General features: G+C 31.7%; 1 protein-coding gene across 2 annotated transcripts; it reads right to left on the bottom strand.

Annotated features, from left to right (window-relative positions):
* Window positions 1–2,774: 2,774 nt before the first annotated feature.
* On the bottom strand, window positions 2,775–16,126 carry LOC134701430 (zinc finger and BTB domain-containing protein 49-like). Of its 2 annotated transcripts, none has more exons than XM_063562581.1 (4): window positions 15,900–16,126; window positions 7,113–7,394; window positions 5,546–5,650; window positions 2,775–3,538 (listed from the first exon to the last, which is right to left on the bottom strand). In XM_063562581.1, exons 1-4 carry the CDS (start codon window positions 16,112–16,114, stop codon window positions 2,893–2,895), a joined length of 1,248 nt encoding a protein of 415 aa, XP_063418651.1. In that variant the 5' UTR covers window positions 16,115–16,126; the 3' UTR covers window positions 2,775–2,892. The 2 variants fall into 2 exon arrangements, with proteins under 2 accessions (XP_063418651.1, XP_063418652.1); XM_063562582.1 differs by lacking the exon at window positions 2,775–3,538 and adding an exon at window positions 4,601–5,119.
* Window positions 16,127–16,404: the final 278 nt, after the last annotated feature.

Raw genomic sequence — 16,404 nt, 5'->3', positions numbered from 1 at the left:
AATTTTTGTAAAAGATTCTTAGGATTTACGAAAAATGGTTAAAAATTGACTATAAAGGGCAATAACTCCTAAAGGGGTCAACTGACCATTTTGGTCACTTGCCTTATTTGTAAATCCAACTTTTCTGAACATTATTGCTGTTTACAGTTTATCTCTATCTATAATAGTATTCAAGATAGTAACCAAAAACTGCAAAATTTCCTTAAAATTACCAATTCAGGGGTTGTAGGATTCACCTAAAAACTTCAGAACAGATAGATCTTCACCTGATGAACAATTTAACTCCATGTCAGATTTGCTCTAAATGCTTTGGTTTTTGAGTTATAAGCCAAAAACTGCATTTTACCCCTATGTTCTATTTTTAGCCATGGCGGCCATCTTGGTTGGTTGGCAGGGTCACGCCACACATTTTTTGAACTTAATACCCCAATAATGATTGTGGCCAAGTTTGGATTAATTTGGCCTAGTAGTTTTTTGTAAAAGTAAACTACCACGACAGACAAGGGACGCCAAGAGATGAGATGAGCTAATAATGAATAAAGAAAGCTTTGCGAAGGGGGATAATTCATATGATATAATTTGGGTAGGTTTACACAAATAATTACCTTTATCAATAACGAAATTTATCAATCAATTTCTGGGTTAATCCATATATGTCATTGTACTGTTTGCATTTGTTAATTGTATTGCAACTTGTGAAAATGATAATAATTTGCTTGTGTACTTTCACCCTTTTAAACAGGATTTCCAAAGAAAAAATGGTTTGGTAGATTGAAGGTTAGTGTGACCATTAAAACGTTTTACCAGACTTTACTAAAATTTCAAAATAAATTGGGACTTAGATTGAGAGTTGTCTCATGAGCACTCATACCATGTCTTCTTATTTATATTATTTTGGTGATGTTAGAATGCTGCCAAACATTGTCCATGCCCTTTACTCATGAACCATTCAATCAAAGCTTTTAAAATTTTAATTTGTCATAACTGATGCCAAAATGAAGGTTAAATTTGATATGGACGATTTTTACTCTTTCTAATCATTAGGTATGATTCTTGAAAGATTTAAAAATGGTGTTTCCAGTCGTGTCCGTGCGTTTACTAATGAATCATTCAATCATACAACTTTTCAAACTTTACGTACGGTGACCTATAGTTGTTAATGTTTGTGTCATTTTGGTCTTTTGTGGATAGTTGTCTCATTGGCAATCATACCACATCTTCTTTTTTATATTTAATATGTTGTTATTGATGATAACATGGAGGTCAAGTATGATATTACATGTAATGAAGTTTACATTCAACGCTCAAGAGAGATTGAAAAATGCAAGAAATAGATAAATTTTTTAAAATCTGGATTGCTGTCTTCTGAAAGGCTCTTGTTTTGATTTTCCTTGGGAGTCAGCTATGTTTTTTTATCTTCATTTTTCATTTACATCTGCCCCATTACAGAAATGTTCAGGCTAAAATTTGGTATTAGTCGACCCTGAGGAAAACTTTGGGATGGGGTGAAAGGGAGGCACATCGTTAATATCTAGTCCACTGACTTCGTTATTTGAAAATTGTTTATGAAATGTGCATGTTAAATCAATATAAATGCTGTAATGCATTCAAGTAAAAGAAAGATATATTTTTTCTTCAGGATAATCCAATCACAGATACTTCTTGTTTTTATTGCACAAATGTAAGGTCAAAGGATTTTGCAGAACTTGTAAGATCATTGCATAATTCGTCATGATTTTGAAGAATTAAAGTTGAAAGTTGCAACATGTGTTTCTCCATCTATAACAAATGTCTGAACAAAATACTTCAAACTGATACTGTGGATTCATTTATTTTCGTGGGTATCAATTTTCGTGGATGGTTGAAAATTTGCATATTCGTGGATATTTGATTTCGTGGTTTTGACCTTCTCTGTTTACAAAGCCTATTAAACATATGCATTTCGTTAAGCATTTGATTTCGTGGTTCACCTGTACCCACGAAACCAACATAAATTGGTATCCAACGAAAAATAATGAATCCACAGTACCTGCTGAAATTGAAAAGGACATTAAAATCATAATTCCTCAATGTAAATCATGCACAATGTTTCTTGTGTATAATTTAGAGTTAAGTATGACGTAAAACGTCTGTACAAGTATACATATTTTTTAAGGAGCCAGCTGAAGGACGTCTACGGAAGTGGGAGTTTCTCGCTACATTGAAGACCCAATTGTGGCCTTTGGCTGTTGTCTGCTCTATGGTCAATTTGTTGTCGCTTTGACACATTCCCCATTTCCTTTCTCAATTTTATTTACACTTATTGTATGTTATATTTCTTCGGAACTGTTGTCACCTGTTATTAAAGAAGAAATGTGGAACAGAATCTGAACAGAATGACACTGACAGCATATCATTAACACAAAAAAATAAGTTCTGTTTCAATTAAAGATAACAGCCATATTCTCGTAAATATCGGTAATAATTCCGCCAATGATCATGAAAGTATGGTTACAAGTTCAAAATTGTCCACAAAGCATACACAGACTGAAGATTCGGCTGTCATAAATCTAAATGAGACAAACACAAATGATCAAGTGTTATTAAAAGAAATTTTACAGTTAGTTCCTACAGTACTTGAAAATTTGAAAAGTTGCAATAAACAAGATATGTATAAGAAGTTCCATACATTGATAAACGAGAACAAGCTTCCTATGAATAATATTCAAAAAGTTTATTCCAAAACATGAAACACAACAAATGTAGACAAGTTAAAATGCTACCATACAACAAATGTAGACAAGTTAAAATACTACCATATAACGTGAACAATCGTAAATAAAAATAACAAATATCCATGTTCAGTAAAAGGACCGTAACATGACAATTAAACAAGTACAAAGTGTAAAAAATCTAACAATGCACATGTTCTTTGTGGTATTTTAAACTTGATCTCCACTTAAACGATTTTCCACATAAATCACACTTGAGTACCCTTCCACCATGTACTGCAAGGAAATGTTCCTTTAAAGATTTCTGTGAATTGCATGAAGCTCCGCATCCTTCTTTGCTACATATGATGCTACTTGTCTCATTAGTGTGAACTGATGTGATGTGTTGTTTTAATGTTTCTTTGAAAGCAAAAGTCTTGTCACACACATCACATCGGTGTCTAAGCACTGGTTCGTGTGTTGTTATATGCCCTCTATAGTTCCAGAGTGTGTTAAAGCCTCTGTCACACACTTTACACTTAAATCTAAACTCTTGAGTATGTTTGCCCTTATAATGTATTTTTAATCCACCCGCTGTTTTAAAAACGCTGCCACATTGATCACATACAAACATAGTTTCTGCATTATTTCCAGAAGTATGTGCATTTTGTGTATGTCTTTTCACATTTTGTTTATGTTTGCTGGTATAACTACAAAAAGTGCAATAATACATGGAAGATGGTTCTGTTTCCAATTCTTCTTCTACTTCAGATGGTTCTATTTTTACTTCACCCTCTCCTTCAAAGCTTTCATCTAATGCATTTACAATGAATGAGTCTACCATTTTCCTACAAAAAGAAAGTTTTGATTAAAAAATAAAACACAAATCACCAATTTAATTGGTTTGCATACACTTTCCATACTGTGGATATATTTATGAACTGGCATGTACATGGGAACTTTGTAGTGTCATTACATTGACTGCGCAAGTAGATGTGACAATTAGGGAGCATTATCCGTCGCAGGTGTTGTATTCCACATCAGCGTCTCAATTTTTTTTTGTCCCAACAAGGCTCCACTTTGAAGGCAGTACAGTGACCTATAATTGCTTATATTGACGACATATAGTAGTGGAGGAAAAGTTGTTTTATTGGCAATCACATTACTTGTATCATTGGCAATCATATTTCATCTTCTTATTGTAAATTTAAGTATTTTCAACTTAATACAACATGCAGTGATTTGTTTAAAAACTTGAGGTATTGAGGTGAGAATTAACCAAATTATACCCATCACTTCTCAAGTCCATGATTTGGAAAAAATAAACTACCAAAAAACTAAAATATAGGTGCAGAGTGGCATCATTTAATAAAGAATCTGAGAAAGTTTTATTAATATATACGGTAAGTTTAGGAAAGTTGCTTATAGTAAATAGGTACCACCAAATAAGGTAGTGGAAAAGTCCTTAGCAAAGAAAGATAAAACAGTGATTTTTTCGAAAAATCAAAATAAGAGGAGCACAATTGAATTAAATAATAAAGAATCTGAAAAAGATTCATTGACTTATGACAACTGCCTGAAGGAAGTTGTGGATATAAAAGAGGTACGCCCAATATAAGGCTATGGCAAAGTCCGCATTTTAAATATATAGATACATCAAAAATATTTTTACCAAAATTCGAAATATAAGATCCATAATGCATTAATTGATTAAAAATCCAGCAATTTCAGAAAAAAACATAAAAGATTTTTACTGAAATATAAAATAGATGTGCACAAAACAGTCATTATCATTAATGATATTAAAAGAATCCGAGAAAAATCTTAATAAATAGTTTTATCAGAGACAGATCCTAAAAAAAGGGGATCCGGTGGTTTGAAACCCTTTTTTAACTATTGATGCATTTATATGGAAACATATATTTGGAATCCCCATTTCTCTTGGATTGGACCCCCACTGATTTTCCTTAGTAATGCACTTGAAAACCTCTTGATTAAAGCAAAGAAAGGAATAATGAATGTGCTGAATTTAATTCTTAACCATTTGAGAATATCGATGTCAGCTGCATTAATCATTAAGGGACGACATCAAAAGATTGATGTAGGATAAAAAACTTAAATCAAATAGTTTGAAGGTGGGGGGCTTAAAATTCTGCAAGTTTTGTATATCTAAAATCGATTTTTACATATATCCCTATTGGTAAATCAATTTTTCTCAAATTAAGTTAAGAAGGGGGGAGGGGGTCAGTGAAAAAACTATGTGAATTAAGTTTTTAATCCTACATTAAACTTTTTATGTCATCCCTAAGAAATGTTTGATGATCAACTTACCGTTTAATTCAGTATATCCATCAAATTAAAACTGTCATCCAAAAAGTTCTCGCTTCGAAAATCGTGACTTCCGCATAGAGTACAGAATAGTATCTACACTGTGTAAAATAAGTAGTACACAACTAATCATTGTTACATATAAAAAAGAAGATGTGGTATGATTGCCAATGAGACAACTCTCCACAAGAGACCAAAATGACACAGAAATTAACAACTATAGGTCACTGAAATGCCTTCAACAATGAGCAAAGACCCTACTGCATAGTCAGCTATAAAAGGCCCCTTCAGATGACAATGTAAATTTCAAACGAGAAAACTAACGGCCTTATTCATATAAAAAATGAACAAATAACAAATATGTAACACATAAACAACGACAACCACTGAATAACTGGCTACTGACTTGAGACATGCACGTACCTACATGCATGAATGTCTTAAGGCATATCTTGAAATGTATCTGCTGATTTATTTAAAGATATTTTAGGAGTTATAAATAAATAATACATATAATAACAACTTACTCAGAAGGATTAATACAACTTTTAGATTGTTCTAATGCACACTGCTTCCTACACTCTGAATCTGCTTTGTTTAGATGTGACATTCCAGACATTCCTGACATTTGACTGAAAAAGTTATAAAATTACATCGTAACCAACTATACACCATCAATGTGGTATGTAATATGGAGTAAAATAGAATTTTATACTTTGGCTCTATGAGCGTGGCTATAACTAATGCATTATGCACAAACAGACATTATGACTTTTTTTTTTTTTTTTTTTTTTTTTTTTTATTATTTTTATTTTTTTTATCCAACATATATAATATACAACAGTACAGTTTTCAAACAATAAGTTCATATATATAAATGTAATATAATACAACCTATCAGAAAATGTATAGAACTTGAAAATAACATTTTGTTTGGATTTTATAATTGTATCTTATTAAAAAGGACATACAAAAAAAATATAGAGAATTAATAAATAAAAGAATTAAAAGATGATTAAAGAAAAAGAAAAAAAACAAAAGCAACAAAAAACCAATATAAAAAAAATCAAAAAAAAAAAATCATTTTGATGTCTGCTAATTTTTTCATAAGTGCTCATCCACCAAATTATCCTGTAAAGCCTCTTGGTAAATGCACCAAGCTTGATTAAACTTTTCAAAACATTTATTTTTAACTGATATCTTCTTCTCCAAAATATAATGATGCTTTATTTTTTCAATCAATGCTGTTAAACTTAATTCTCCTTTAAAATATCGTGTATTATATATATATTGTTTAATCCAGAGAAAAATATTGTTTTGAGGGTCACCTTTGTACATTCGTGATAAATTTCCAAACAAAAAAATATCCTGTGTAAATGGTATACTAATACCGTTATGGAGAAACCACATTTCAGTTTGCTCAATAAATTGTTGTACATAATAACAATCCCACAGTATATGTTCAATTGATTCAAGTTCAGTCTTACAAAAAGTACAATATGGGTTTTGCACAATCCCAATTTTGTTTAAAAACGTATTTGTTGCCAGAATTTTATGATTAATTCTATACTGAAGCCATTGTAGCTTAGTATTTTTTGTAATAGCAAATGGTAGTTGAAAAAAGACATTATGACTTGACTAATGCATTTACTTTTCCCCTCGCACACAGGAATAAAAGTATGCTTTAAACTTGATTCACCTCTTCTGTCAGTTTCTACAATGAATAATTTAATTCTATTTACTACAGTTTTGACATGCAACATGTCACTTACATGTGTCAAGTTTGAGTTCTTTAAGATTCTGTCAGAAACAAGCACATGTATGTTTATAATTACTTATTCTACAATCTTCCAATTATCAGTGGAGATATGATAAGCACAACTGCTTGCTTTTTATGGTGGGAATAGAGTATTAACATGATAAAATGCAAATCTACAGTCATATACAGGTTTTGGATTTTTAGCTTAGACTCTGGTTTCCACATGTATGTATAAAGTTTATTCACTACATCAATTTCATACCTATTTAGATTGAATGTTGTTTTTAATTAAGTCAATAGAAAAAAAACCAGTTAATATAGTAAATTTTACATACATTAACATACGATCTGATTCCTTGTTGGAACAGGATATTTGTGATACATCTGGTTTGACATCTTCCTCCATCAATCCGGCTGGTTCCTGGTCTATCCAGGATCTATCAGATTCATCTGGTTCTTCATCAGCTGGCTCTTCTTTGAATGTAGTTATCCAATTATTAGTGCTCTCCATAATTTCTGAAACAGAATTATTCTGTTCAGACGGCCCTGCAACTGTAGTTGAGGCACTGCTTTCATACCCAGGTGTTTTATTCCATTGACTACCATACACATCATACCTTTAAAATATAACCATTTGTTAATAATTTGCATTTTTACTCTTCAAAATAAATGGTGGATTTAGGGAGGGTCAGGGTGTAGAGAGCAACATAATTCATTTGCTTGACCAGAATATTTCTTTTCATGTTGCCAAATGTGTGACGTCAAAAATCTAAATTTAGCAAAACATTATAAAGCGACAACAAACTTTAAAAAATAAATTGCTTCGCTGAGCACAGCTGGATATGACCTCAGACATCCAATCTGAAAAGTTGGGACCAAAATGGACACATTATTCACGTTTGATACACGGTCTGAATTTGAATTGTAATTTTAAAATTTTTGACACATAAAAGGTTTCTGACACAGAATACCCGTAGTGAAATTGGTTATATGATTAGAATTTATATTTATTTATTTGCTTTTATGTAATACACTATGCTGTCGCAAATTTTCACAAATCTATTGCACAATATTGTGCAAATAAAGATTCTTCTTGAAATTTAAAACCAGATGCTCCGCAGGGCGCAGCATAATACGACCGCAGAGGTTGAACCCTGAACAGTTGGGAAAGTATGGACACAACATTCAAGCTGGATTCAGCTCTAAATTTGGATTGTGGTTAAATAGTTGACACAGCATAGGTTTCTGACACAGAATGAATGTGGTCTAATGAACTTAAAAAGTTTTGCCTTTGAGCAATTCACTATGCTGTTGAATATTAATCCTCTCAAAAAAATGTTGGAAGAAATTTTCTTTTTATTTATGAAATCTGAAATGAGAAAAATTGACCCCCCCCCCCCCCCCCCACCCCCAATTTTGTTTTCACATCCCCCTTTCCTTTATTCCAAAACTGATCTCAATTCAAATTTCTAATGGAGTTTGCAACAATAATTGCTCATTTAAATACATCATAAAATATTAAAATGTAAAAAAAAGTGCTTATTATCACTGAATGGTAAAGATTGTTTTAACTTAAGTTGGTAGTGAAAATACATTGTATATTGTATAAAACAATGATTTAAGTTGATTCAACTACTATTCTGGACAAAGAAAGATAACTCAAATTTTCAAAGAATATTAAAAATATTTTGCTATTGCACAAATATCTATTCTGGACAAAGACAGATAACTCCAATTGAAAATTGATTGCTAATGCACAATATTGTGCAATTAGATATTTCTTGCTATTGTGCAATACTGTCAATTGAAGATTTCTTGCTATTGCTGAATACTGTGCAATTGAAAATTTCTTGCCATTGCACAATACTTAATATAATAATTTTGAATCCTGATTTGGACCAACTTGAAAACTTTGCCCATAATAAAAAATCTAAGTACATGTTTCGATTCAGCATATCAAAGAAGGCCAAGAATTCAATTTTTGTTTAAATCAAACTTAGTTTAATTTTGGACCCTTTGGACCTTAATGAAGACCAATTTGAAAACAGGACCAAAAATTAAGAATCTACTAACACAGTTAGATTTGGCATATCAAAGAACCCCAATTATTCAATTTTTTATGAAATCAAACAAAAAGTTTAATTTTGGACCCCTACCTGGACCAACTTGAAAACTGGGCCAATAATCAACAAGAGGCTGTCACAAGAACAGCAAACTGGATTTATTAGCATTTATTTGTGTCCTGGCAATATCACAAGAACAATTACTGATGATTGGTGAAAGTGAAATCGTCAATATCAAATTTGACCTCTAGTTTGTCATCCGTATCAACATATTAAAATTTGAAAAGCTTAGACTGAATGGTTCGTGAGTAAATGCAACAACGTGAATGGAAACACCATTTTACGATCTTTCAAGAACCATAACTGCTGAACGGTAAAAGTCAAAATCATCATTATTGAACTTGACCTCTATTTTGTCATCAGTAACAACATTATAGAATTGGAAAAGCTTTGGTTGAATGGTTCATGAGAAAATGCACGGACACGACTGGAAACACCATTTTTCAATCTTTCAAGAACCATAACTCCTGAACGGTAAAAGTCAAAATCGTCATTATTTAACTTGACCTCCATTTTGTCACCAGTAACAACATATTAAAATTTGGGAAGCTTTGGTAGAACAGTTCATGCGTTAATGCACGGACACGACTGGATACGCCATTTTTCAATCTTTCAAGAACCATAACTCCTGAACGGTAAAAGTCAAAATCACCATTATTGAACTTGACCTTCATTTAGTCGTCAGTAACAACATATGAAAATTTTAAAAGCTTTGGTTGAACAGTTCATGAGTTAATGCACGGACAATATTTGATTGTCGCCCGCCAGACCGCCCGCTCGCCCGCTGAGCATCCCCAAATCAAATTGCTCACCTAATTAGCATGTTAAACCAGATGCTCCGCAGGGCGTAGCTTTATACGACCGCAGAGGTTGAACCCTGAATGGTTGGGGGAAGTAAGGACACAACATTCAAGCTGGATTCAGCTCTAAATTTGGATTGTGATTAAATAGTTGACACAGCATAGGTTTCTGACACAGAATGAATGTGTTCTAATGAACTTAAAATTTTTATTTTCTCTTAGAGCAATTCACTATGCTGTTGAATATTAATCCTCTCAAAAAAATGTTTGAAGAAATTTTCTTTTTATTTATGAAATTTCAAATGAGAAAAATTGAACCCAATTTTTTTAATCACATTCCCCTTTCCCTTATTTCAAAACTAATCTCAATTAAAATTTCTAATGGAGTTTGCAACAATAACTACTCATTTAAATACATCATAATATATTAAGATGTAAAAAAAAACTGCTTGTTATCACTGAATGGTAAAGATTATTTTAATTTATCAGTTGGTAGTAAAAAGTGAATATACATTGTATATTGTATATAACAAAGATTTAAGTTGATTCTGGACAAAGAAAGATAACTCCAATTAAAAAATATTCTTGCTATTGCACAATATTGTGAAATTAGATATTTCTTGTTGATTCTGGACAAAGAAAGATAACTCCAATTAAAAAAATTCTTGCTATTGCACAATATTGTGAAATTAGATATTTCTTGTTGATTCTGGACAAAGAAAGATAACTCCAATTAAAAAAAATTCTTGCTATTGCACAATATTGTGAAATTAGATATTTCTTGCAAACAATTCTGGACAAAGAAAGATAACTCTAATTAAAAATAATTTGCTATTTCACAATATTGTGAAATTAGATATTTCTTGCCATTGCGCAATACTGTGCAATTGAAAAGACTTGCTATTGCACAATACTTAATATAATAATTTTAGATCCTGATTTGGACCAACTTGAAAACTGGGCCCATAATCAAAAATCTAAGAACATGTTTGGATTCAGCATATCAAAGAACCCCAAGATTTCAATTTTTGTTAAAATCAAACTAAGTTTAATTTTGGACCCTTTGGACTTTAATGTAGACCAATTTGAAAACAGGACCAAAAATGCAGAATCTACATGTATACACAGTTAGATTTGGCATATCAAAGAACCCCATATATTCAATTTTTGATGAAATCAAACAAAGTTTAATTTTGGACCCCAATTTGGACCAACTTGAAAACGGGGCCAATAATCAAGAATCAAAGTACATTTTTAGATTCAGCATATCAAAGAACCCAACCAATTCATTTTTTGTCAAAATCAAACTAAGTTTAATTTTGGACCCTTTGGACCTAAATGTAAACCAATTTGAAAACGGGACCAAAAGTTAAGAATTTACATACACAGTTAGATTCAGCATATCAAAGAACCCCAATTATTCAATTTTGATGAAATCAAACAAAGTTTAATTTTGGACCCTTTGGACCCCTTATTTCTAAACTGTTGGGACCAAATCTCCCAAAATCAATACCAACCTTCCTTTTATGATCATAAACCTTGTGTTTAAATTTCATAGATTTCTATTTACTTATACTAACGTTATGGTGCAAAAACCAAGAAAAATGCTTATTTGGGCCCTTTTTTGGCCCCTAATTCCTAAACTGTTGAAACCAAAACTCCCAAAATCAATCCCAACCTTTCTTTTGTGGTCATACACCTTGTGTCATAATTTCATAGATTTCTATTAGCTTAAACTAAAGTTATAGTGCGAAAACCAAGAAAATGCTTATTTGGGCCCTTTTTGGCCACTAATTCCTAAAATGTTGGGACCAAAACTCCCAAAATCAATACCAACCTTCCTTTTGTGGTCATAAACCTTGTGTTAAAATTTCATAGATTTCTATTCACTTTTACTAAAGTTAGAGTGCGAAAACTAAAAGTATTCGGACGACGACGACGACGACGCCAGTATGATAGCAATATACGACGAAAATTTTTTCAAATTTTGCGGTCGTATAAAAACCTCTGACATGTGCAATCATTTGTTTGTAGTTTGAAAATAAATTACCTGACTTGTAATGTATTGAAAATAAATAACTCAGGAGGTCTATAGCTTATTGGGCCTTCAGCGGTTCCAAAACCCTTCAAAAAAGAATTGCTCGGCGAAATATGTTTGACAATACTTTTGAAAGAGGCTAGGTAAAACCAAACTAAATTAACTTTAATACTATACATTATGTATGCAATATGTGTATATTGCTTGGGAATATAAATGATTCATTTCGTTCAGAAAATTATAACATACTTAATCTAATTATACCAATTGTCTCTTATAATATACTTATTAATATGTAAACTTAATGAAACTTTGCAAAAATGTTACTAGACATCTGTAAATGCATTCTTCAACTTTGGAATTTTCAAAATGGCTGCCGCTCACCTGGCAATGAGGGGAAGGGTGCCATCCGTTATTGCTAGCAATTACAAATCTAGTATGTATTTGTGTTTCGTTTGTCCTGTCTTGCTATGTATTATCTTAAAATATTTGTTTATAATGTCCTCTTGTACACAAGTATGTGTCTGAGGTTATGAATGAAATCTTAAATCTTAAAATTTCTGAAGGGGATAATGATCTACTAGTATTCTGATTAAATGGTACACAATGACTTGACTATATTTACCTTTTTTTTAAATGGGTATTTGGAAGGAGAGTTGTCTCATTGGCACTCACAACACATCTTCCTATATCTAATTATTCATAATTAACAAATATTCAAAAAATTGTATGTTTTCGAATATCAGAAATATAGTGGTAAAAAATGAATAATCAGTCCCTTGCTTTAATGAAAATGAAAAATCTTGCTTCAATTAATAGTTCAGAAAATGAATAATCTGTCCTCTCAGTTTACAAAAATAAACAACCGATCAAAAAAAAATCCTCCTTGAGCACCTGTTTAACAATCAGATAATTGTTTAGGTAGCACTCCACAGTTAGAAAATAAAATTAACCAGATGCTCCGCAGGGCGCAGCTTTATACAACCGCAGAGGTTGAACCCTGAACGGTTGGGGCAAGTATGGATACAACATTCAAGCTGGATTCAGCTCTAAATTTGGATTGTGATTAAATAGTTGACACAGCATAGGTTTCTGACACAGAATGAATGTGGTCTAATGAACTTTAAAAAAAAATTTGCCTTTGAGCAATTCACTATGCTGTTCTCAAAAAAATGTTTGAAGAAATTTTCTTTTTATTTATGAAATCTGAAATGAGAAAAATTGACCCCCCCCCCCCCCCCCCCCAATTTTTTTTCACATCCCCCTTTCCCTTATTTCAAAACTGATCTCAATTCAAATTTCTAATGAATTTTGCAACAATAACTGCTCATTTAAATACATCATAAAATATTAAAATGTAAAAAAAGTGCTTGTTATCACTGACAGTTGGTAGTAAAAGTGAATATACATTGCATATTGAATAAAACAATGATTTAAGTTGATTCAACTACTATTCTGGACAAAGAAAGATAACTCCAATTGAAATCCAATTGAAATTTCTTGCTATTGTGCAATTAGATATTTCTTGCTATTGTGCAATACTGTGCAATTGAAAATATTTGCTATTGCACAATACTGTGCAATTGAAGATTTCTTGCTATTGCACAATACTGTGCAATTGAAGATTTCTTGCTATTGCTGAATTTATAACTGTGCAATTGAAAATTTCTTGCTATTGCACAATACTTAATATAATAATTTTGGATCCTAATTTGGACCAACTTGAAAACTGGGCCCATAATCAAAAATCTAAGTACATGTTTAGATTCAGCATATCAAAGCGGTCCAAGAATTCAATTTTTGTTAAAACCAAACTTAGTTTAATTTTGGACCGTTTGGACTTTAATGTAGACCAATTTTAAAACGGGACCAAAAATTAAAAATCTACATGCATACACAGTTAGATTTGACATATCAAAGAACCTAAATTATTCAATTTTTGATGAAATCAAACAAAGTTTAATTTAGGACCCCGATTTGGGCCAACTTGAAAACTGGGCCAATAATAAAAAATCTAAGTACATTTTTAGATTCGGCATATCAAAGAACCCCAATTATTCAATTTTTGATGAAATCAAACAAAGTTTAATTTTGGACCCTTTGGGCCCTTTATTCCTAAACTGTTGGGACCAAAACTCCCAAAATCAATACCAACCTTCCTTTTATGGTCATAAACCTTGTGTTTAAATTTCATAGATTTCTATCTATAAATACTAAAGTTATGATGTGAAAACCAAGAAAAATGCTTATTTGGGTCCCTTTTTGGCCCCTAATTCCTAAACTGTTGGAACCAAAACTCCCAAAATCAATCCCAACCTTTCTTTTGTGGTCATAAACCTTGTGTCAACATTTCATAGATTTCTATTCACTTAAACTAAAGTTATAGTGCGAAAACCAAGAAAATGCTTATTTGGGCCCTTTTTGGCCCCCAATTCCTAAAATGTTGGGACCAAAACTCCCAAAATCAATCCCAACCTTCCTTTTGTGGTCATAAACCTTGTGTTAAAATTTCATACATTTCTATTCACTTTTACTAAAGTTAGAGTGCGAAAACTAAAAGTATTAGAACGACAACGACGAAGACGACGACGCCAACGTGATAGCAATATACGACGAAATTTTTTTCAAATTTTGCGGTCGTATAAAAATGAGCCCCAAAATGTTTTTATCATCTCCTATTCCTGGATTTCTATATATAATACATTAACCTAACTGTTTGTGTTGTACATGTGCATATGTATGTAATCAGTATCTTCCATAGATTCAATTTTCCAAAGTTAAAAGGGTGAAAATTAATTCCTTTTATGTGTATCCATGGCAACATTCAGCATTTATTTACCATAAAATATTGCAAAAAGGGGGGTGAACATGTCATATATCCCCCCAAAATTTGGATCAAACTAGAATTTCAATGCCTTTGAGTGATACCTTTTTAGAAACTGTTTTCTTAAATCTTCCTAATGATCAAATAAAAAATGGGTGTCTTTCGCCTCATTTTTTCGTAAAATCCAATCACAAAGTTCGTACGATAAAAAGTTGGAAAAAAACATTACAATAATTGCCGGACCAATGTATGGTATAGACATGCAAATTCGGACTGTCATACAGAAAACAGCCTACATTACATACATTACAAAACCTTGATGTTCATATAAACCCAATACAAAGGCTATTTTAATACTCAGCTATCCAAAAATGAATTTTATTGCACACTAGCTCTCATATTTAAAAAATCCACAGGGGCCAAAATGCGAAACTACACACCTAACTGTGGAGTGCTACCTTATTTTAATGACAGATCCATGCGTATTGCGGTCACCCGATTTTTACTAGGAGAGTTAATACGCTCAGGTCACTATGCATATGGAAAATATGTCAGCAATATTGCTTCCTGGAAGCAAGCAATTAAAAATAAGTAAGCTTCTTCTGAATGTGAACAAATTAAAGAATTTTCCTCAGAAAAAATTATATGTACATATTAAAGTTGTATAACGAAAACTATCCATTTTGTTATAAAAATGATATGCATAATTATTTTTAATTTGAGGTTTCTTATGACTTTAAAGAAGTCTGAAGGTAAACTATGACACAGGAAGTAAAGAAAAACTTATATTTTTTATTTAATTTGATTTCATTCATTATGACATTAAATATTTCAACATACAAAAAATAAAGAATTCAAAGCAATTAATGTTTAATCATCCAAAATCATTTATTAACAAATATTTTTATCAAACATGTGTTAAAATGACTCAATGCAAAAAATTTTATTCATAGAAAATATTTTGATATACATATGATTTTAATATACAAATACATCTAAAATAATCAATCAATTCAAGTATTATTTACAATACTTATTATGTATGTTCAACTATGTAATTAATATACCATGAGCCTTAACCATTTATTGTTGATGAGTTTGTGCTAACAAAATATTTGTATTTATATATTTGAAAACAAAAACAAAATATGGGGTGCGAACGATCTGAAGGGGCGAAAGTGTGTTTGGGGCGAAAGGACCCCAAACCTTTATTTTCAGGGACAGAAACTGGACGACTATTTATTATGTCTCTCGATCATTATTTCATAGTAACTAGCACCGAGAGTTTACTTTAGCAAGCTTAGTAGCTTTTTATTGATTAAATCGTACATAACTACCTGTCTAATAATACTTTTGCCACTTCAGCGTGAGATTTCGCTCCAATTTCTTCTTTTAAAGTAGCCCACCGGTCATACTGGTTACCAATGTAGATTTTGCTTTTGTTGCCCACGGCATTTCTTTCAGCCTTCCTTCTTTTTCGGTCCGAATCTGTTAATAAAACCGGTCTTCCTGCACGCTTGCCTGGTACCTTCACTTCAGAATCCGATGGCATTGTTCAATTTGAAAGCACGCTAACACATGCGCAAACAAATGACATGAAAACGGGTTGAACTATTGACTTGCAAGTCAATAATTACATCATCAGTGTTTTATTTGGCTTGTTTTGACAAAAAATGAACCAAACTGCCTATTGCGATATCAGAAGAGCAAATTATAATCAATTGAATAAATACAACTTCCATCATTTATAAATGTTTGGGAAAAAAATCATACAGTAACTATAGATGTCACAAAAAACTGTAAAGTTTATATATGGCAATAAAACTTTGAATTGAATTGAAT

The sequence above is a fragment of the Mytilus trossulus genome, unplaced genomic scaffold (genome assembly GCF_036588685.1).
Source record: "Mytilus trossulus isolate FHL-02 unplaced genomic scaffold, PNRI_Mtr1.1.1.hap1 h1tg000244l__unscaffolded, whole genome shotgun sequence".
NCBI lineage: Eukaryota > Metazoa > Mollusca > Bivalvia > Mytilida > Mytilidae > Mytilus > Mytilus trossulus.
The sequence above is the reverse complement of the archived record's forward strand: the minus strand, read 5'-3'. Positions and strand labels throughout refer to the sequence as shown.